General features: G+C 35.3%; 1 protein-coding gene across 9 annotated transcripts in view; it reads left to right on the forward strand.

The window, feature by feature from the left end:
* Positions 1 to 23,977, forward strand: part of Lcor (ligand dependent nuclear receptor corepressor) — a 139,782-nt gene that overhangs the window by 77,202 nt on the left and 38,603 nt on the right. For 5 of the 9 annotated variants that reach the window (XM_010618115.2, XM_010618109.2, XM_033761304.1 and 2 more), the window contains 3 exons: positions 9,777 to 9,909; positions 17,693 to 17,980; positions 21,773 to 21,866. In XM_010618115.2, the coding sequence (XP_010616417.1) occupies positions 17,743 to 17,980; positions 21,773 to 21,866 (332 nt within the window). In that variant the 5' untranslated portion in view covers positions 9,777 to 9,909; positions 17,693 to 17,742. Of the gene's footprint in view, positions 1 to 9,776; positions 9,910 to 10,541; positions 10,737 to 11,987; positions 12,032 to 17,692; positions 17,981 to 21,772; positions 21,867 to 23,977 lie in introns of those variants that run through there. The other 4 variants (XM_010618110.2, XM_010618111.2, XM_010618113.3 and 1 more) reach the window with 4 other exon arrangements.

Below are 23,977 nucleotides of genomic sequence, written 5' to 3' on the forward strand. Positions count from 1 at the left end.
AAAAAAAAAAAAAAAAAAAAAAAAAAAAAAAAACTTTTAGAATTTTGGCTGAAGCTATAGTCGGTTGGGAGAGAATTGCCACCATAACAGTACCCTTTCGGTTTATTATCTTGGTATATCTCACTTTTTTTCCTGTCCTCTTTAATTTCTCTCATTAGTGTTTTACAGTGTCATTTCCATTAAACCTGAAGAACTTTTGGTAGCATTTCTAGTACCTCAGAGAGAGAGACAGCTACTTAAGTCGTAGAGAAGACCATAGAGCAATGGTGGTGAACCTGTGGCACATGTATTATTAAGTTTTTTTTAAAGACAATATGTTAATGTATGAGCTGATTTTTTTTTTTTTTAATTAAAACCTCGGCGTTCAGGTTTAATTTCAGTGTTGTTACTTAATGATAAATAAGTGGGTTTGAGGTTTCAGTTTGGCACTTGGTCTCTAAAAGCTTCATTGTCATTGCCATACAGTAAATACTCTGGTATAATTTGAAGGTATCGCCTTCAAAATTGAGGTATTGCCAGTGTAATAGTATGAGCAAGTAGAGGCTTTAAGAAGTGATTGAGGCTCTTTTCTTGGTAGTGGCTTTTAGGCCCTTATGAAAGAGATTTCAGTCAGTGTTGGGTTTGTTTGCTTTCTTACTCTTCTGCTTTCTGCCATGTGAGGATGTAATAAAAAGGTCCTGACCTGACATCAAATGCCATTGCCTCGATCTTGGGCTTCCAGCCTCCAGAACTATAAAACAGAAGATTTTTGTTCTTTGTAAATTATCCATGCTGAGGTATTTTGTTACAGCAACATAAAATAGACCAAGACATTTTATTTCAAAATAATTTTTTGATATTTTATTGCCATTTCTTCCAAAAAACAGTAGTAAAGGGTAACATTAGGTATAAAAGGGCATATTATAAAAGCTTTTAATAAACAACTTTAATATTGGACAAGATGCTTCTGATCCACTTTTTTACTTTTTGTACTGGGGAATGAACTCAGGACCTTGTGCTTATGGGGCAGTTGGCAACACCATTGAGCTAAATCCCTGGCCCCTGATCCACTCATTGTTATATCTCATCCTTTGCTTGGGGTGATGATGTGTCCTCAGCTTTGAAAGATGGGTGGTCAGATCACAAAGCATCGGCGGCTTTCTGTAGGTCTTTTTTCCCTGTACCTCTCCCTACTACTTTCTACATTCCCTTAAAAGAAATTATTTTTCAAATGGATATTGGAAAATCAGCAGAAACTAGTAAGACTATCAGAAAGCATAGCAACTGAAGACAGATGGTTTACACTTTATCCTGAATGTTGTATATACAGAATTCCTCCCTGACACTCTCCCCTACCTTGTCTCCCCCTACCTCACCTTCCCTTCCCTCTCTTTTCCAAAAACATAAAATAGCAAGTACCTGGGAACTACATGAATAACTTACAGAATTTAAATTGACACACATTAAATTCTACTTAGATAAATATAAAGCAATTACACAAAGAAAAGACTGAGTATTTTAAGGCTGTTACTTGTATTTAAGGTACTTTCTAGGCATAATAATGCTGTTCTAATTATAAGTGTATTTTCTTGCCAGTGGTGGTTGTACATGTCTATAATCCAAGCTAGTCATGAAATGCTACCAGGGCATCACGTGGCTGACAGGTGCATTAACAAGACAGAGCTAAACTGGCCTTTAAATCTCAATGAGAACAGTAAGAATCTGGCATGTGAGCCATGTTACCCACTCTCATCCACCTCACTCAGCTCAGGTTGGGTAAAGGAAGCTCTATTCTGAACAGGAAGAGTTCACTGAACAGCAGTGAGCATCTTGCATTATGTGTCATGTTGGAGATGCTTTCTTCCAGGCATGTGAAATCAAAATGACTGAAGCATCCTTCCCCAACACAGCCTTTATTCAGAATTTAATTCTTCTCAAGGCAAAATGTGCTGAGAATTGTGGGACTGAATTGCTCCAGCTCCAACTCATTCATTGGGCAGAGATTGCATACCACGAGGGACAAGTCAATATGAACATGGGCTACTATCCTAACACCCTGCTCATAGAGCAACAGGTGTCATTCTTAGATTATGTGTGGCACCATTCCAGCCCACGGTTCCAGTGAGGTGGCTCAAAACTTCTTCCATGGGGAAGAGTAGGTCTTAAAAACAGTGTTTGACCCAGGCATGGTAGCGCAAGCCTATAATCGCAGCACTAGGAAGGCTGAGGCAGAAGGATTGCTTTACCTTGGAGGACAGCCTGAGCCACATAGTTCAGGGCCAGCCTAAACTACAAAATGAGACCCTGTCTCAAAAAACAAACACAAAATAAAAACATAGCATTTTACAGCTCTTCCCAACGGGGGCTGTTAGGAACAGAGCTTAGAAAGCTCATGCTTTGGCCAGTGTATCTAAAAGTGTACCTTGATTTAGTATAATTGTGTGTTTTGGTCTATTAATCTGTGTTTATGTTGATTAACTTGATAAAGACTTGCATATGTCTGGTAATGGCAAAAAAATGTGTTATATACATATACTAGCTGCCCACGATGAATGTAATCACTGTATTGCAAACATGTAGCGATAAAGTTGAAAATTTTAAAAAGTATAAATGAGTTACATTTTGTAAAAAAAAAAAATAAATGGGATGTAGATTCTACTGATGAGATGGAATTTTAAAAAGGTAGAAGAAAGCTCATGTTTAAGGGTGTTGAAGATATTTGTGATGAAAAAAAATAAGAGTCTGCAGTGGTCCCGCCACCCTCTTCACAAGCACAAGTTCCCGAGCTTGATCCCCAGAACCCCCCACCACAAAGAGTCTGGTATAGCTCCATGTAAAGAGCAGTAAACAAAATGACAGACCTCTAACCAGTAAAAGACAACTAAGAAGAACCTTTCTAGGGTCAGGTGGAGGAAGCCTCAAGCACTTGTTACAGCCTATTCCTACAGAAGCATTGCACTTTTATTGGCCCAGACTATGGAACAATTTGTGCCCCAGAGTGTGGCAAAAACAATAGATCAACAAATAGTGGAAACTTAAATACCTGGATAGTGTGATGCCATTATAGACAGGTCAGCGTGAAGTTTTAACTAGCATCAGAAAAAGAGAATGTCAGCTCTCCTAGATAGAGAGACTGCATAATCAGGGCACCTTTCAAGATGTAATATGAAAAGCTACACACTGCTTGGGAAATAGACTGACAAAAGAACTAGAAATAAAGAGGGACATTTCCTAATGATAAATGAGCCAGTCCACCGGGAAGACATAATTACCTATGCACCAAACAAGAGGCTCCTAAAAATACATAAAATTAACAGATGGAATTAAAGGAACTAGATAGTTAAATAGTAATACCAAGACATGTCAGTATCCTTCCAAAAAGAGGTAGATCATCAAAGATTTGGAAGACTTGAACAACATTGTGAATCAGCTACATCTTTGCAGATGTAATCAAGTTAAAATGAAGTCATTTTTAAATAAGGTGGGACTTAAATCCAAGACTGGCACCCCTGTAAGGATAGAGACACTTGGAAACACAGATTCACTGAAGGGAAAATACCATATAAAGCGGGGACAAAGATTGGAGTTTCGGCATTGCTGTCTTAAACCAAGGAGTGCCAAAAATTGTCAGCAACCATCAGAAGCTGCAAGAAGCATGGAAGAGCTTCTATAGCTTTTAGAATGGGAATGGCCTTGGTAACATCTGATTTTGGATTCTGAACTATAGAAGTCTGAGATCTCTGCTGTTTTAAGCTGTGATCACATGTTACAAGCAACTCAAGGAAATTAATACTACCTAGAATGAGTAAAGAGATTGAATTGATTAATTTTAAACTTCCATCAAAGACAAAACCAGATATCTTCACAGATGACTTCTACCAAATATTCAAAGAATACATACCAATTCTTCAAAAAATTTCCAAATTATGAGGAAAAACTTAGCCACGAAGCTATTATCATAAGAAAACTATAGATGAGGGCCCGGGATTTAGTTCAGTGGTGCTACCACCTGCCTTGCAAGCTCAAGGTCCCGAGTTTGATCTCCGGTACCATACAAAAAAAACAGGAAAAACTATATACACCAATATAACTTATGAATAGCAAAGCAGAAAAATTCTCAACACCAAATGTGGAAACATAAGTATTATTCACCATGACCTTTGTGGGATCTATCTCTGGATTGTGAGGTCAGGTTAGCTCCTCAAAATCAAATAATTTAATATGATGTATTAATAAACTACAGAAACCACATGATCATCTCAGTTGACACCCTCCAAAAAATCATGTGACGAGATCAGCTACCTGTTTGTTTTTGTTACCAGTGATCAAATTTGGGACCTTGAACTTGTGAGGCAGGCTGTGGCACCATTGAGCTAAATCCCTGGCCCCACCATTTCTTGATTAAAAAAAAAAGGTAACCAACAAACTAAGAATAGAAGGGAACTTCTTCAAGCTGAGCTACACAAAATAACATCAAATTAAAATTACATCAAATTAAACATAATATCAGATTTTTTAAAACTCTGTACAGCAAAGGACAGTCAACAGAGTGAAGAGAAAACCTACAGAATGGGGAAAAATTGTCAGTTTTTCCTCAGAGGAATAATATCTAGAATATGTAAAGATCTCAAAAAAGAATGAGACCACCCAAAATAAAAGACCCATTTAAAAAATGGGCAAGTGAAATGAATAGACATTTTTTAGAAGAAGCACAAATGGCCAATAAACATATGAAAAGAAATGTTGAACATCTCTGGTCACTAGAAAAATGCAAATTAAACCAACACTAAGATTTCATCTTACATCAGAAAGAGTGGCAGTCACCAAGAAATCAAATAATAAATTCTGTGGTGGTTGTGGTGAAAAAGAACTCTTGATGGGAATGTAAATTAATACAACCCTTAATGGAAATCAGTTTAAAGATTTCTAACAAAACCTAAAACTGGGGCTGGGCATTTAGCTCAGTGGTGCCCCGCCTGCCTCACAAGTGCAAGGTCCTGAGTTTGATCCCTGGTAACAAAAAAGAAAAAAACTAAAACTAGAAATTCCATTTGACCCAGATACTCCCCTCTAGGTATCTTCCTGAAAGGGTTAAAGACATTATATTATAGCAGTATATGCATACCATGTTTATAACAGCACGATTCATAATAGCTAAGTTGTGGAAGCATCCAATATGTCCATCAACAGATCAAAGGATAAAGAAAATGCATCTATTACTATTTGGCTATAAAGAAGAATAAATTTGAGAAATTTCTAGGAAAATGGATTCACCTGGATTACGTTAAATTAAATAAATCCAGCACAAGTTTAAATACTACATGATTTCTTTCATTTGAATAATGCAAAATACAAAATAAAGAGCAAAATAAAAAATTGATTAAAGGAATCAGTGACATCTTTTGCAAATGGAAGTGGTCCAAGAGACCCAGGGTCAGAAGAGCAGGGGAGGAGAAGGGAGCATAAAAAGGTTTAAGAAGCATCATGTATATGTATGAAATACAATGAGTGTAATCACTGTTGTTGCAAATATGAAATTTAAAAATGTGAAAATGAGGAAAAGGGATGAGATGGAGAGGAGTAAGAAGGAATAAAAAGAATCAAGATAATGTTGAGTACATGTATGTACTCACTAAGATAAATGTAAACTTTATGTACTGCAGAACATGCACTTTAAAAAAAATCATATTAATAGCAAACCGAGCTGGGTGTGCTGGCCCACGCCTGTAATCCCAGCACTCAGGAGGATCGCTGTGAGTTCAAGACCAGCCTGGGCCACATAGTCAGTTTCAGGTCAGTCTCAACTACATACTGAGACTTTGTCTCAAAAAAACAAAAAGGCAAACCGAACAGCTTCCTCCTAAGATCAGGAACAAGACAGGACTGTGTACTCACCACTTCTGTTTAACATTGTTTAGGAGATTCTAACCAAAGGCACTTAGGCAATAAAATGTCATCCAGATTGCAAAAAAAGAAAATAAAATTATCTCTGTTTATACATGGTCTACAAATACTATTAAAGTTAATAAATGAATTCAAAGTGTAGAATACACATAGCATTGTTATTCTAGAAACTAAGCAGTGGAAAATACATTATTAAGAAAGTTCCATTTATAGTAGCATCAAAAAGAAAATATTTAGAAATAAATAGAAGAAATGTAAGACTGGCAAACTATAAATTACAGAACATTGCTGACAGAAAGCAAATACATGAGACATCCCATGTTTGTGGATCAGAAAAATTTGATATTAAAATGACATTACCTCTGACTTGATAAACTGATTCAGTGCATTTTCCATCAGAATCCCAGCTGATGACTTTGCAGAGATTGACCAGCTGATCCTAAAACTTGTATTAAAAGTCAAGAGACTCTCTAGTAGCCAAACTAACTTTGTAAAAGAATAAATTGAATAATTCACTCCCAATTTAAAAACATAATACCAAACTACACTGATAAAAAGAAAATGGGGGTACTGGCATAAGAATAGATAAAAACTGAATTCCAGATTTAAAAGTTAAGAATTTTTGACAAGGATCCCGAAACAATCCTGTAGGGAAAATAATCTAACATACAAAAAGCACTAGAACTGATTACTTGGAAGACAAGTGAAGTTAGACGTTATATAGCATATGCAAAAATTGACATGGACCATGGACCTGAAAGTCATACAAGTATAAAACTCTTATAAGAAAACATAGGAATAAGTCTTTTTGACCTTGAGTTAGCCACATTTTTTAGATGTAACATCAAATATATATGATCAAAGAAAACAAACGAATTCATTAAAATTAAAAACTTGTACTATTAACAGTGCCATAAATTAAATAATGAGAAAGCTCACAGGATGGGAGAAGATATTTGAAAGCCATATACTTAATTGGGTACTTGTATCAGGGTATGTCAAGAATTCTTGCAACTCAGGCCTGGCATGGTGGTGCACACCTGTAATCCCAGCACTTGAGAGGTTGAGACAGGAGTATCACTGTGAGATTGAAGACAGTCTGGCCTGTGTAGGAAGACCCTGTCTTAAAAGAAATTACAACTTGGGCCAGAGATTTAGCTTAGTGGCTCCACTGCCTGCCTCACAAGCACAAGGACCCAAGTTCAATCCCCAGTGCCAAAAAGAAATTACAACTCAACAACAAATAACCCAGTTTTAAAATGGGGAAAGGATATGAACAGATACTTCTTCAAAGAATGTATTCACATGACCACTAAGCATCTGAAAAGAAGCTCAGCATCATCAGTCATCAGGAAAATACAAATCTGAACCATGAGATAACCACTTCTCATACACTAAGATGACTGTAATCAAAAATAATTTCATGAATAAGTGGAGAAATTAGAACCCTTATACAATGCTGTTGAGAATACAAAGTGGCACAGCTGCTTTAGAAAATGGTTACCACCTCAAAATGTTAAACATAGATAATGTGACCCAGAAGTTCTGTTCCCAAGTATATATCTGAGAAAAATGAAAATACATACCATAAAAAATTTGTACAAAAGTGTTACTCATAGCCATACTGTGGAAACAGCCCAAATGTTGAACAGATGAGTGGATAAATGTGGCATACTGGTATAAATGAATGTTCATATGCCACTAAAAGCAGGTAAGTACTGATGAGTGCTATAATACATAAATACTTTAAAAACAGGAAAAAAGCGTTACATTAAAACAGATGTGATTCTGTTGACGTGAATGTGCAAAATAGACACCTACAGAAAGTTAGTATAGTAGTATAGTGGCTGCCCATTGTTGGGTGCAGGTTGGAGTAGAGCGGTTGAGTATCAGTGGCTACAGTGTTTCTTTTGGGTGTAAGAAAATGATCTCAAATTAGATTCTGGTGACAGTGATTTACAAATGTGAATAAAAACCAATGAATTTTTTATCAGGTGGGTAAATTGTATGGTGGGTAAATCATATCTCAAGGCAAAGTGTCTAAAAGCAAAACAAGTATTTGTGACTATAATTGATACAAATCAACTTAGTGATCCATATATTTCAGAATCCAGATTGATATAATTGATGATTATTTGATTCAAGAAAGAACATGTGAATACCTGCTTAGCAAGTGCTCAGCTGGTTGCCTGGTTGTGTTGCTTCAGATTAGAAGGTAGCCCAAATACATTAAGTTTTAAGTAATGTATAGATAACGTTGTTCGGTGTTAGACTTGATCTGATTGTTGAATAAAGAAATTAAGTACAAGTATATTTTATGCCGCGTAATGTCTCACTTTAAAAACCAGTAAATAAGGGTCAGGGATTTAGTTCAGTGGCACCACGCCTGCTGCACAAGAACAAGGTCCTGAAGTTCCATCTCCAGTACTGGGGGAAAAAAAAAGCAGTTAACAATGAAATGGTACTAAAGTGTAGTATAATTAAGGGCTTTATTGGACCCTAATTGATGCCCGTTTTCTCACTCCTGTAAGTGTTAAATTTATATCAAAGTTACACTGTTTTATGATTCATTCTTTAAAAATTACTTTGTTTAGCCTGTTCTTTAGAGGCTATTGGCAAATAACATTTGTAATGGTTCTCATTGTTTAAAAGACATAAAATACTTTGAAAATCGCAACAAACTTCCTGCGTCTTATATAGAAGTATAAGTAGGTGTGCTTAAAGTTTTTGAAGAAATTACTTGTGGATTGTAACATGCTTTCACTTCCTATTTAATTTCCTTTTTACTGCGGCAAAGTATTTCCTATTTGCTTATCTAGAGAACATTTATGTTTTTCATGATGAATATAAATGCATGAATTTATACATTGCAGTGATTTGAAGTAAATTATATGAGGTGTACTTTGCTTTATGCACTTATTTTCTGTAATAGTCACTTGTTTACTTAATAGAGGAGTGAAAATAAGTGGAAGGTATTGTCCACTTAATAAAGTATATCTGCAGTCTGGGAGTAGATGCTTGCAGTCTTTTGGATAATTTTACTGTATCATTTTGGAACTTTTTAAGCAGAGAAACATATTGGTGCACATTTTATGTGTAAACATGTTCCAGTATATGAATATTACAACAAAAGATATTGAAAGGTTTATACTTAGAACATGCAACACATTCTATTTTTTAATGCCCTTTTTTTAGTGGGCTAGTTTTACCTGTTAATTTTACAGTCCATTAAAGGATTGAGAGTTACTGTTTGTAAAACGGTAACCTAGGAACAGAATTACATAATGGGATACACAGTATATTCTTTTTGGATTTTCCTTCATGGTAGTCCTTTCAAAATGTTTACGATTTGTGTCTAGAAAGAAATAGAACTTATACTAGAAGGACAAACATGATCCTCAGAAGTGATACTTGAGATTTAAAAAAATTTTTAATCCTTAAAACATTCTGTCTGAATTGATTTGTCTGTGAACAAGTATATTTGAATGCTCAAGGAAATATTTCCTCAAGTAGTTTAGTTTACCCGTTAATTCTGAACAGAACTCTTTTTGGTTTTTTGAGACGGGGTCTCACTATGTAGTTCAGACTGACCTGAACTCACTATGTAGCCTAGGCTGGTCTTGAATTCACAGTGATCCTCCTGCCTCAGCCTCCCGAGTGCTGGGATTACAGACATGCATGAACAGAACTCTTAATTGAAAAACATGGATAAAATCCACCTAAATTATAAGTTTATTTTCATTTTGCTTTTATACTTTGTGCAGATAAATTTTCTTGTTTAAAATTTAATTATATTAAACTCATGTTTTTATTGTCTTTAATTGTGCATCTGTGATTTTTATTTTGAAAGGGGAGAATTTTTTGTACAAATATTTCACCAAATATTTTTACAGGGACACTTAGTCCGCCTGGATGAACCAGCTTCGGGAGCTGGGCAAGAAGCTCTGCTTAAACAAGAGCAAGCAAAAATCATTCGATTCGAGAGGCAAGCAGAAGAGTTCCTCAATGCAGTCTTTTATAGAAAAGGTTGGTTTCAGTAAAGAATGACATTTAGCTTCTGCTAGTCTTGTATTTATCTCCTTAAATTGTCATTTTAAAAAGTGTTCTTAAAAATATTTTCTTTATTGATGATACTCTTTATATTTTTCTGCTGTATTCTTTTGATAATGTTAAATTTGGAATAGAGTTAAAGCAATTCCTGTCCCCTCACCTTTAACTTTGAAGATATGGTGAGTTTTAAATAGTTCAGGAAATTATTATGAAAGTGAAAATGTTAAGTTCTTAGGAATTCTGTGTTTTGTTTGAAGTTTTAAAAATATAAAGTGACTATTTAAATCAATGATAAATATAAAATTTCAGTAACTTCAACCTGATATTTTATTTGGAGAAAAGATATAGTTATATCTTAGTTACATTTGGAAGCATTTTCTTCTAGATATAGTCATATTTCACTAAAATTTTTTTAATTACTAAAATTAAGGTAAACTCATAATAAAACTTGTCACCATACATTTCAGGTGACATTTAATTAGCTCTACCTTTGGGGTTTTTCCATTTTATCTTTTAAACTTGTGTGCTCTTACTTCTGTTTTTGGTTTTGTTTTTTTTTGTTTTATTTATTTACTGGTACTGTTACTATTGCTGTTGCTGCTGCTGCTGTTATTGCATAGTAGGGATTGAACCCAGGGCCTTGCACATGTTAGACAAGCACTATACCACATAGTGACATCCCCAGGTGCCTCACTCCCGCTTTTCCCTCCTTTTTGCTGCAGGATCTTGTTAAGTTACTCAGGCTGGCCTTCAACTTGCAATCCTCCTTCAGCCACCACACCTGGCTACATTTCTTTTAAAAGGTAAAGAGGCCTCTCTAGTCACAGTGTTTTAGGACTTAGAAATTCTTCATGGAGACATTCAGTTCTTTCCTCTTTACGTAAGGCATAATTACTATTAACCATTAGTAAAGTTCCCTTCACTATCCATTCCAGTGAACAGTTTTTTACTTTTCAAAAAATTAATTCTCATTGGATTTGAATTCTTAAGTTAGACTTTTCTTTTACTTCCAAGATAGAAATTATTAATAAAATTCTTGTTTCCTACAAGCCCCCAGTAATCTTGAATGTTCTTAATCTGTAGCTGACTCATAGATCTCATTTTCTTTAATATGTCTTTGTATGTTCTAGTTACACATCAATTTTTCTGAGAATTGCCTTCTTTCTAAAGTTTGAAAGGTATATTTTCACTATACTCTTTAAAAGTCTGATTCCAATGAATTATTTTCATTCATATAACAGCTAGACTTCTGCTTCATGTGATGAGTATTCTCGAAAAACAGTATGAGGTGAAGTATCACACTAAATTAAGAAGTGCATAAATTATTGTTTTGGGGGGCACATTTCTGTTTGTTTCTTCTTCCATTATTCCTCTAGGCAAAATCTCATGTTTTAGTATGTCCTTACTTAACTATTTACTTAGTTCAGGCATAAGTCTCCCATCTGAGTCTCCCAGGTCACATTATCATTTAAAAGGCCCTGAATTCCAAAATTATGTTCAAAGTAGTCATTTCCTTAGTTTTATAAACATTTGATTGTTTTATTAAAATAATTCACATTTAAGGTGTAAGTGACTGACTAGTAGGTTCTATCAGTTGAAGTATCTTTATAGCTTTGAGAAATACATAGTTATCAATGTAGCATGTTATTATAAAACGCTCTGTTACTTGAAAAGTACTATTCTCCCTAATTTACAAAGTGTGATCGAACCATATAGTGAGTGTTTAAATTTTTTGAAGTATTACAGTAAAAGGCACTGCCATTAAACCCCTCAGAATACTCTCCCTTGCTTCAAACAACCACATTTATTCTATTGTTTTGTGGTTTTTTTTTGTTTTTGTTTTTGTTTTGGTCCTGGGGATCGATTTGGGTCCTTGTGCTTGCAAGGCAGGCAGCCAGGCAGCAGAACCACTGAGCTAAATCCCCAGCCCTATCTTCATTCTTGTTGCTTTCTGGAGCAATTCTGAAAGTCTTCTTTTGTGAATGTGTTCAGTTGCTCTCTTATGGCTACCTCAGTTTTCTCAGCTGATTCAGAACTTTTAACTTTAACTTTAGGGAAAAGCCAACGTCTCATGGTGCCAGATTCATGAATCAGGCAGGTAAGGACACACTAATTTTTTTTACAAGCCTGCTTTTCCAGCATACCTTATAAAAAGATAGCCACAGAAGAGGTTCTAAAACTGATTCAGAAAGTAGCAAGAATGATGGGATAAGTGTGTTCAAATCAAGGGGACCTAATGTCTTTTACTGCAATACATTTTTTAAAAAATTAAATACCATATATTCTGATCATATCAAGTACATGGAGAACCACTTCTCATCCTTCCCCCACACATACACACATATACCCCCTTTGATTTTTTTTTTTTTTTTTTTTAAATAGCTCAGGCTGGCCTCTGTCTCATGGCAGTCTTCCTGCCTTAGCTTTCCTTCTGAGTGCGGGCCATCTCACCCAGCCTGTTTTTTTGTTTCGGAGTTGTTAAATAAGGTCACTTATAAATAAACAGATTCCTACAGAGAAATTCTTAGTTCTCTTAGTCCCATCCCTTTATGATAGAGAAATATAGTAAATTAAAGTTCTCATTAAGCTTTATTATTTAGAAGTTAAAACTTTCAGACATGTAACCATGGAGGAGGAATTCTTACCTTGAAATTGGTCTCAAGGTAGATCTGGTTTTTTTTAAAGTGAGGTTTTATATTTATTAAAGATAGAAAAAGAAGTACGCTCTCGAGAGTGAGTGCAGGCCAACTAAAGTAGGAAAAGAAATACACTGTTGAGTGCAAAACAGGCTACTGAAAGAATTTACAGTGGCCACAAACAAGGTTAATGCTGCCATTTTTTGGATCCTCCATTCTGACATCAAATCTAGGCTCTCATGAAAAACCTGTTTGATTTCATGCTAAAAGTATTGAAGTTTCTGTGATTGAGTCCAAGTGCAGGGCTTAGACACATGTGTCCTATATATCTGTGCCTGATAGGTCATAACTACTTGCCTAGTTGGCTGACTGTGTCTGATCTCTTGCCTCAGTTTTCCCTGAGAGACAAAGATCCATAATTCTTTGTGGGTTGCTGAGGTTGTGGTGGTCTCTGTCTTCATATAACTACTTCCAGCTGAAAGGGCTATTGGCCCTACCTGCTGGGGATTGTGTTCTCTCCACTACCTTGTGATTTTTCCCAGCTGGGGTGAGAAGAAATGGTCATAAAACCATGAGAAAAGAGAGCCCAAATATAAAGAACTGTTGAGCTGCATGTTCATTGGGAGAAAACTTGGTTAATTTGTCTAGACTCATTGGCTGTAGTCTCATTCACCATCTGAAGCCTTAAATGAACATTTATTTCTACTAGTCGTGCAGCCCAAATATGAGAAGGAGCGGAATATTCCCTGGTGTATCTGAAATGGTAAACTCTGATGGATGTAGCTATTGGGGATTTCTGTGCGTTCTGTGGAGGAGAAAGTATGGCAAAGAAGGACATTAGATACAGAGACTGAAAGTTGTAGCCTTCCTTGCAAGTTTACAGACTCACTATGGATCTAAGTAAAAACAGTTATGATATAGGTGCCTATTTAAGTCGGTTTAAGAGTCATTAATGACTCTACTTAGCTTGCATTCAGAGCAGTACTGGAGTCTTGCTTCTTGAAGAGGAGCCTCCCAGGTCTTGTAGAGCTTCACAGGAGAGGGTGGTCTTTTTTCTTCATACAGCTCAGGTGGGCCTGGATTTATCCCCTGGCTCATGTTGCCAAAACTATGTTAACAGGGGTTGGGGGTGTCATGGGATCCTTCTAGAAGTTCTGAGATACTTGTCCTAAACAAAGAACTAGTGAAAACAAGCACAAAAGGTAGCAAGGTTTTACATTTATTAAAGATAGGAAAAAGAAGGCATGCTTGGCAGAGTGAGTGCAGGCCAATTAAAGATAGGAAAAGAAGTACATGTGGAAGAGTACAGAGCCTTAGGGCAGTTTTTTTCTGTTTTGTTTTGGTTTTTTGTTTGTTTGTTTGTTTCCTAGAAAGTCTTGCTATGTAGTTAAGGTTGTTCTTGAACTCATTATGGAGCCCAGACTGCCCTGAAACTCTCAGTGATCCTCTTGCCTCAGCTCCCTAGTGTGGCAATTACAGGCATGGACCACCACACCCACCAGTTTAAGGATAGATTTTTAAGAGATGGGAATCCTTTGAAATTTTTATCTGTTGATAGATTAGCATAATATTCTCAAAAAAGTGTGGGGGGGGCTATTTCCTTAGAATAGGAAAATTCCTTTTCTCTTGCCTTATATATAAATATTGTTTTTGATTGCTTTATTAATCCTTTTGGAAGTATTACCAAGATGGACATTTATATTCTTCAATTGAGTACTAAAAATGATCTAAGTCCAGGGAGATGACAGTAGTCTGAAGAGAATATTGTATGTTTGAGTAACCCATCTAAAATGATTGAAATTAGAAGAGTTTTTTGTTTTTTTGGTACCAGGGATTGAACTCAGGACCTTGTGTTAGCCCTTTGTATCCAAATAATTATATATATATGTGTGTGTATATGTGTGTGTGTGTGTGTGTGTGTGTGTGTATTGTGTGTGCGTGTGTAATTTATTTATTTAGGGGTTTTTTTTTGGAGACAGGGTCTCACTATGTAGAGACTGACCTGGAACTCACTATGTAGCTCAGGCTGGTCTCAAACTCACAGTGATCCTCCTGCCTCAGCCTCTGGAGTGTTGGGATTACAGGCGTGCCACCACCACGCCTTGCCTATATTGTGTATTTTAACTACTGGTGTGCAGAGCTTTTGGATAGCCAAGTAGATAACGTAGATGCAGTAGAAGTAGGCTTTAGTAATAGGGACTCTATAACAAATTCTAATTTACAAATAGTATTGTATACCATCTTAATCCAATTCTTAGCTTGTTTTGTCCCTAGTGTTAAAAAATTATATACTTACCTAAAAGTTAAATCTGTATTTTAAAATGTGCCAATGGCTGTGATATATTTTTCTGTAATTTTATTCTGATCTCATTTGTTGATTTTATTTGATTTAGTTGTACATGTTTCCCTGGGTAAGGATATGTTTATAGAATTTGTTTCTTAAGTACAACAATGCATTGAAGAAACTTTCAAAAGAGAAATTTAAATAGTAGAGATGTCATTCATAAAAACTGAGTATTTTTTCTCATTGTGTTACTCATTGGGCTGATAGAGCCAGATAATACTGTGGTCATTTAAAGGTAGCAGTTTATGGTCGTCATCCTAAAATCTTTCACTTACCACAAAGTTCTTTAATGGTATGTATTCATACTGAACACAGATATCTTATAAATTATTTCATTTTGCTCCCTGTTTAGACATTTTCCTCTTTTCGCTGGACCCCTTTTCTTATGAACTCAGTTCATTCCCTAGGGCTGGTCAGTTGCCTTCAAAGTCTCTCTTTTAGATCACTCTTCCAGGCAGATGTCAGTATCCTTAGACATTGGCCCAGGATTTCTCAGTTAACTTCACACAGAAAAGGTTGTTGTAATGGTCCTTCCAGAACTCTTTAAGGGTTAAATCTGTGTCTGAGACCATCTGGAAGCACAAGTGGCTGGCATTTGGATCGTAGTTCAAGTCTTTGGTCATAAGTTAAAACTTAAACTCTGGTTGTAACCCAAGTCATTCATATGTCAGGCCAATCGTAACTCGAGGGTCCACTGTATTACATAGTCTCCAGGGAGAAAGATACCACTGATACCTTAAAATTTTATACAGTATTTCATGTGGGGATTGCATGCTGTATAGGAGAAAAATGGATCTTAACTAGAAAGTTAAATAACTATTAACGAAAAAATTCATTGGATAGAAATATTTAAAAAGCAATATAGCTAAAATGTTTACTGAAACATTTGAAGAATTATTGTCTGGAACTTCTGAATCTCACCTAATTTTACCTTTGGATTCTCACTCTATATATATATAGACTCTTAATATGATTTCTTTAATAAAGACAAAATTTAGGATTATACATACTTCTTAATAGTACAGAAGCATTATTATTTATAGAGTAAACCTCATTAAACTTTACAGAATTAACATTATGTGTATCTTCTGGTATTTAATGTTGACTTTTTGGGGAGAAAGGATAAATTATTAAGAGTCCTGTGACATTTTGTTAATTGACTTATTACAGACATCTTAGGTTTTAGTAATAATAAAAACCAAATGTGTAACTTTATAAGTCAACCTCTTTAAGTTCCTCACCTCTAAAATACTGTGGATATTTGCCTTTTATAGCTAATCCTTTTTTTAAAAAAGGCCCATGTAAGCGAGGTTTTCTGATAACTTTATTAATAAAGGACAGAGTATGGTGCAGAGTCAAGGACATAGGTCCAGTATTAAAATAGAAGGAAGTATTTTATTTGAGTTTATTGATACCATCTACAAATTTGTAGAGGCTATTTACTCTTTAGATCATATTTTTTGGTCTTTTTAAAAGGACTATATTTGACTGTTTTGTTTATTACTGAAATAAATCGAATACATACTTCATACCAGGCAAGACAAGGCATACAAAAGTAAATAAATAATAGTCTGTGCCCTCAGGAAGCTTCATCTCTGGTAGGCCAATGAGGTAATTATAGAAATGTATGAATAGTGTATTTATACAAGGCACTTTTCTTTATCTTACCTCATTTGAATTTTAAGATCTCCTTCAGTTCTAAACATTTATGAGTTCATGTGGTCTTATTTTAAAATAAGCATTGAAAACTTAGGTGTTTATTTCATTACTTCATTGGCTGCCCAGTTAATAGGTAGCAGTGTATACTAAAACACTCATGGAGCTGGGTACAGTGGCGCATGTGTGCAATCCCACCTAGTGGGAAAGCTGAGGCAGGAAGGATCACAAGTTTTAAGCCCAGTCTCAAAATGAGAAGGGCTAGGGTGTGATGGGTGTGCTCCTGGGTTTGATCATTACTACAGCTTAAAAAAATAAAGCAAGTATGTGGTTTTTCTTCAGCTTTCGAGATTTGGCATTTAAACTCTAGCTCAAGTATTAAAAAATTGTGTTTCCCAGACAAGTAGTATCTAGCAGTTTGTTAGAAATGCCAGTCCTTGAGCCTCCTATAGAACTACTGAATTGGAAACTCTGGGTGTAGGACCCAGCAGTCTGTCTTTTCAAGGTCCCAAAATGATCCTGATGAACAATTGAAATGTGATGACCACTGTCCCAGCCTATCATGGATCTTTAAATTATTCTCTTTTTATGACCTTGTTATGCTGTGTATCTTTAATAGGCAGTAAATTAAGTAGTCACGATAACCCATTCTTCAAAAATTTAAGAGGAAAAATCTAGAGGAAACCTGATGTGACTGTAGGTGGTAAAAGGGGAGTACTTAATTCATAAGAGAAAGGCTTAGGGGTTTCTATATCAGGTAAGTAATTCTTGTCCATAGGCTACATACTATGTATCCCTTTATTTAATTTCATGATCATAGAGAGATGTTTAGAAATATTTTTATGAAAAATTTCAGAAATCTAGGGGGCTGGGATGTAGCTCAGCGGTTTGGTGGCCTGCCTTGCAAGCCCAAGGACCTGAGTTCGATCCCCGGTACCCTGCCTCCCCCAAATTGTTTTTTCAGAAATCTAGAGCTCAGAAGGTTAGAGGTTGAGAGTGTAAATCAAATGGGGATAATTTTAGGGTATTGCATTATAAAAATAATGAAATCTTATGTTTTCTTGAAAGATTTTTCTTTAAGTACATTGTCCCACTTTAAAAGTAAATAAATCTTTGTTTACAGACAGTCCCTGGGTCTCCAACCCCAATATTCCCCTAGTGGCCCGTGAGATCATGCAGCGAATGATCCAACAATTTGCTGCTGAATATACCTCAAAAAATAGCTCTACTCAGGACCCCAGCCAGCCCAATAGCACAAAGAACCAAAGCCTGCCGAAAGCATCTCCAGTCACCACCTCTCCCACGGCTGCAACTACTCAGAACCCTGTGCTCAGCAAACTTCTCATGGCTGACCAAGACTCACCTCTGGATCTTACTGTCAGAAAGTCTCAGTCAGAACCTAGTGAACAAGGTATGGTTTAATGTTATGGTTTCCTATATCCAATCAGAAAATTTTGATCTGCAGAGGAAAAAATATTGGCAAGTAGGATATCAATAGCAATAATAGGATTGAAAACTAAGATGACTCTAGTCAGGTGTGGTCAGTGCACACCAATCCTCACAGCTACTCAGGAGGATCACATGCTCCCAGGAGTTTGAGGCCAGCCTTAGCAACACAGCAAGACCATGTTTCTTGAAAAGAAAAGAAAAGAAAAAAAAAAACTAATGGAATTCTTGAGTTATTTCTGTCTATATAGTGGTGGAAAAGCACTGATGAAGTCATTAAACCTTACTCATCAGTAGTTAATAGCCATGACTGATGTGTTTCACCCAAGGAAATCAGGTAGTTGGTTGTTAATAATCTTTTAAGTTCAATATTTTTATGAGCATTTTGCACTTTGTAAAATATATCAATTTTTTAAAAACACTTATGAAAAATTAAGTTTGTCTTTATCCTTGGTGTTCTAAAATTGGTACCTACCCAAGAAATATGCTTTTACTTAAGTTGAAGTTATACTTGGAAATGAGATAAAAAGGAAAAGCATATTTTGTATGTTTTATTTGCAGTTAAAAAAAAAAGCTATCAGGGTAAGAAAAGAAAGTAGAAGCCAGGCATGATAGCACACACCTATAATCCCAGCACCTAGGAGGCTGAGGAAGGAGGATTGCCATGAGTTTGAAGGCAGCCTGGACTACATAGTGAGTTCAAGACCAAAAAAAAAAAAAGAACATATTATAGCTGATTAAATGTATTCAGGGTTTTATAAGTACTGAAACATATACACATGTATTGTTTTATGAACTAACCTTGAGTATTTTCAATTTGGAATTTGTTAGTGAGAATCCAAATTAGTGAAAATTTTGAGGTTATCAGTTCCTTTTAACAAAAGTTTTTTGAGTCTCTGAAATTTTAAGTAAATTAATATTCCTATTGCTTTGTGATCTCCTTTGACTTTTTTCACAAAAATCAAGTATTTCATTCTACCCACTACAAATAATTATAATTTGGTGATATCTGCAGCAGTGAGATTTTATTGTCATACAAATAAAGATTATGAAATAAATGAATTTCTTGGTGTTAAATATATTTTTATTTTGAAAAGCAAATTAACTCTTTGGTTTTTTTGTTTGTTTGTTTTGTTTTGTTTTGTTCTTGGTACCGGGGATTGAAATTGGGTCCTTGTGCTTGCCAGGCAGGCAGTGGCACCACTGAGCTAAATCCCTGGCCCAAGAAAATGTAGCTCTTAAGAACCTCTTTGAAAGGACTTTTTCTTACAAGTAATGTATAAATGTTTTACATTTAATGAACTGGCTTTAGTTTCTTATTAAAGAATATACAGTATTCTTAGAGTAATCCCATGTCAGCCCCGCAGTCCCTGTTTGGGTATGGTGAACAGCTAACACAGTACCTATGTTCCAAGAGATTTCCCAGTAGTAGTTCTCCCAGTTCCCTGATCACACTGATCTTGGTACTTTAGGTTACCATATTTGTAGAGTATGCTTTTATAGAGTTTTATTGAGGATTGTTTTCCTTGGCACAGATTGGTAATTTTCATTAAAAATCCCTATGTTCTACAAGGGCAAAGGCCCAAGTTTGATCCCCTGTATCAAAAAAAACCAAAACAAAACAAAAAAAACCCCCAACATCTTTGTTCTAAATATTGCACTAAGCTGAGTGTGTGGTGGTACACTCCTACAATCCCAGCACTCAGGCGGCTGAGGCAGGAGGATCACTGCAGAGTTTGAACCCAGCCAGTTTGAGTTTAGGAATAATTTAAGAACTACATTAGGTGTGGTGTTTTTTTTTGTTTCTTGTGGGGTTGTTTTTTTTGTTTTGTTTTTTGAGCCATATGACAGCATTATAACCTATAGACTTCAAATGAAACAAAAACAGTTAAAATAGTTCCTTAGTGAATTTTAGGAGTTTTTACCTTGTCCCAATATTTTAGTAATAGAATTAAATGTTTCCTATTTGATAAGGTAAATTGCCTTTTTGATTTAAAAGTTTGTAGATAATACTGTTTTTAATTGGAATAGTGCATTTGCTCTTCAGATGTCTAATTAGGCTAGATGTCTAGTAGAACGCTTGATTATAGAAGATTACATTTGTTTGTTGAAGTATTTAATAACTCTAAAAGGCAAAACTTTTCTATATGAGAGTGAACTTTTTTAAATTTATAAATTCCTTGCATTTGTATTTCTAACAGCCTGAAATTGAGTTACATTGTTCCCAGGCACAAGTAGTTAAAGTAGGTTCTTTCCTGGGTTGATAAATTAACATAACTAGATAGCAAGACCTTTCTGCTGGCCATCTGAAAATCAGAGGCATTGCATTTATCTTGGTTTGTTAATTTTGGACACAGTTTTAAAAAGTTGTCCAGACCCAATGTGCATGATGGTACATGCCTGTAATCCCTGAACCCCAGGAGAAGTGCTGGGATTCTCCTAAAACATGAGAATGTCAGATTCAGGCCCAGCCTAGGCAGCCTAGTGACTTACTGAGATCCTGTCTCAAAATAGAGAAAGAACCAGAGATGTAGCTTCATTGAGGCTGAGAAAGGATTGCACGTTTGTGCCTGACTTGGGAATTAAGTGATGTATCGAAAGCCTATCTCAAGAGTGGATTCAGGCTACAGCTCAGTGCCAAGGCCCTGTGCTCAGTTCCAAGTATCCCCCCCACCGCTCAAAAATGTCTCCAGACAATGAGATTTCTTTCTAGATATGTTTATAAGGGGGAAAATGTCTTTGAGGGGCAAGAAAGTCTTCTAATTTTATATGTTAGTAATATGAATTTGTGATTTAGTGTAACTTGTAGGTTACACTTTCAAGCTCTTACCTGTATAAAGACTATTTCATTCTTTCCTTTAATGTTGCTTATCAGTTTTGATACCTTCTTAAATTAAAAAAAGGCCTTTGTAAATGCCAGCATTTGAATTTTAAATATCTAAATTTTTTTAAAAGATCAAATCCATGTAACACTTTTTTGCAGCTATAGCCAAGGAATAATTTAGATGCACACAAATTTATAAACCATTAACAACTGATTTCATCTTATGGACTATTCCTATTTACTATATGTATGTAATTTAACCATGTAAACATTTAAACATTTTTTTCTTAAATTTTTCTATATTCAAATTTAGGTACTTTTGGGTTTCAGGTAGATTTAAGTCTTGAGGAATTTGGTTTATAGTTTGTATAAACTATTGTGGAACTTTAAAAACTCATATTTGAAGCTGGGGGTGGTGGCTCTGGCCTCAGCACTCGGGAGGCTGAGACGCGAAGATCACTGTGAGTTCGAGACCAGCCTGGGCTACATAGTGAGTTCAGGTTAGTCTCAACTACATAGTGAGACCGTGTGTCAAAAAACAAAAACAGTAACAACAACAACAAAAAACTGATGTTTGAATCAAAGTAAATTAGAAAATGAAATCTGATAAATTCTAGAGCAGAATCTCAGTGTAAACTTCAGTTTCCAATATCTCTCTTGCTTTATCTTAGCAAATTCTAAAACATCCCTTACTTTTTGTTTTGCTCTGTTAATAAAATATTTAATCCTTGGAGAAATTGGATGTACTATGTTTTGCTAAGTTTATGTTGCTTCAGGAAGAAAACACCCTGATTTTGTATTGAACTTAATAATAAATATATGATGGGAGTATTAGCTTAGTTCAGTAGGCTACAGCATTTTCGTTTTTAGCCTGTTGAGTTCATATTTGTTCCAGTTTTTAATATCATCAGATTTTTCTTTGTTTCTCTTCAGACGGTGTACTTGATCTTTCCACTAAGAAAAGTCCATGTGCTGGCAGCACTTCCCTGAGCCATTCTCCAGGCTGCTCGAGTACTCAAGGGAACGGGTAAGGGAAAGTATCTGTAGCCTTCCACAATTTCATTCAGATAATTCATCAGATTGATGCCAGTCTCCCCTGCTGTACATTTTTAAAACCAACTCTTTGGAGTAACAGTCTTGTAGGCAGGCCTTTTGTAAAATAACTTCTAGTCCATCCGTCAGCTAAAAATACATCAGTGAAAGCTAGAATTGGCTAGAATAGACCAATTTTGCTAGTTTAATATAAATCATGAGTGTGGTAAGAATATGTCTTTGGGCTTTTTGTTGTTGAGTGTTTTGGATTGTGAAACTAAAGCTAAATGAGTCTGAAGTTTAGATGTAAAGGCAATAGTATGATGTGTGCTGAAGTTGTGTACTGAAAATTGAACTCTATTTTACTTGGTAGGGTTTGTGTTTGTGTTTATTTTTGTTTTGACTTGGTTGTGGCTGTTATTTTGAACTGCAGTTTTAACTCTGGCAGTTCACAAAAATACAATTGTGTGTTTGTTTGTTTGTTTTAATGTAAAATTGGTTATAGATGTCGCCAAGATACCTTATGCTGGTAAGATATGATTGCATACTCAGTCTGATAACTTAGAAAATTAAAGTGAATTCTCTCACCACCTAATTTTATAATTTAAGAATTGTCTTCATTCTCCCTATGAGTATTTAGTAACCATTTAGAAAAGTCAAGAATTAATGATGTTTAGGCATGTATTTAGACAATGAAGGTATTAGAATACTGTTCTAACCAAAGACCAATTTTATGTAGATAATGAAAATAACTGGTAAGTTTAAATTAATATTTAATTTAGAATATGAAATGGGGAAGTTATTTAGATATTAAAGGAACAAGTGGACACTAAATGGATTAACCTTTTCCAGCTTACTCTTAAGTTGCCATTCCCTTACTGGCTTCTAAAACGCCCCTTTTATTTTCTCTTAAAATTGCATCATTTTCCTTTTCATCACCTTTTCTGTTTAAAAGTATTAATTTGATCCATTTTGTACAGTTTACTAGGTTTTGTTTTTAACCCTTCTTCTCATTGTGGTTTATATTAGATACAAGTTGCCCTGGTCCCAAGAAACACTTGAGTTGGGTAATGAAGGATGCATATAGTAGAAGCCCAAGTATAGTTTACATAAATGAATCCCTTGCTTAAGATTCACCTTAATTTTGGCTAGCAGGCCCTTGTATTACATGCTTGAAGTTGCTGTGTAATTCTTCTGACTGGGAAGTGGTGTTTTCTATTTGTACCAGCAGTACTGTGACCATCTTTCAGTTGAATATTCAGTGTTATCCTTATTGTATTAATAATGACAATAATCCCTGTAGAGTTTTGGAGAACATAGCTGGTTTGACATTGTTTCTGCAAAGATCTACTTGGAGGCCTCATTAATGTACCATTCCCCTTGTGTATTGCACTGCCAGTTGCCAGTCCTAAGATTGATAACTTTTCTCTATTATGAAAATGAATTCATTTTATGTAAGTAGCGTTTTTGAAATAGTATTTCAAAGCTTTCCACATGAAATTTCAAAATAGACATTAAGTATTTTGAGAAGTTTTTCTTAGAGAGAAAACTGCCACAAAATTGTTTATCTCTAACAATACTTTAGTAGAACATAAGGAACAAAATTTTGGTGAAAATAAAAGAGTAATTTTATGCTTGAGCCACTCAAATCACAAATGGAAAATCATGATACTCATAGTGTTTTAAAAGAAAGGAGTGTGGTAAGTTACAATGCCGTGGATCTTTTGATTTCTTACGGTTTGGTGTTTTTTCTCCCATTGGGGCTGGATGCCATAGATGGATTTTTTTTCCAAAATAAAGTAAATGTTATCTGGAATTGTTTGATTTTTATGGTGAACATCAACTTGTTTCTGGGATAAACAGACATTATCAGTGGATTCCAACAGTATAAGTGATCCAGTTTTATAGCTAGTTGTCATAAATGTTGAATTAAAATAATTGCATTAAAATAGTTTGGCTTACTCTTTTATTATTGTACTTGTTTAGTGGTAACGTCACATTGGTAATACAATTCTGTATAGATCTTTGGAGACGGATGATTACTTTGTAATTAATAATTAAGGTACTATTTTCAGACAGTTGCGCGAAACTTTTTCTCCGAAAATT

Source organism: Fukomys damarensis, unplaced genomic scaffold (assembly GCF_012274545.1).
Source record: "Fukomys damarensis isolate Sample0158 unplaced genomic scaffold, DMR_v1.0_HiC HiC_scaffold_8, whole genome shotgun sequence".
NCBI lineage: Eukaryota > Metazoa > Chordata > Mammalia > Rodentia > Bathyergidae > Fukomys > Fukomys damarensis.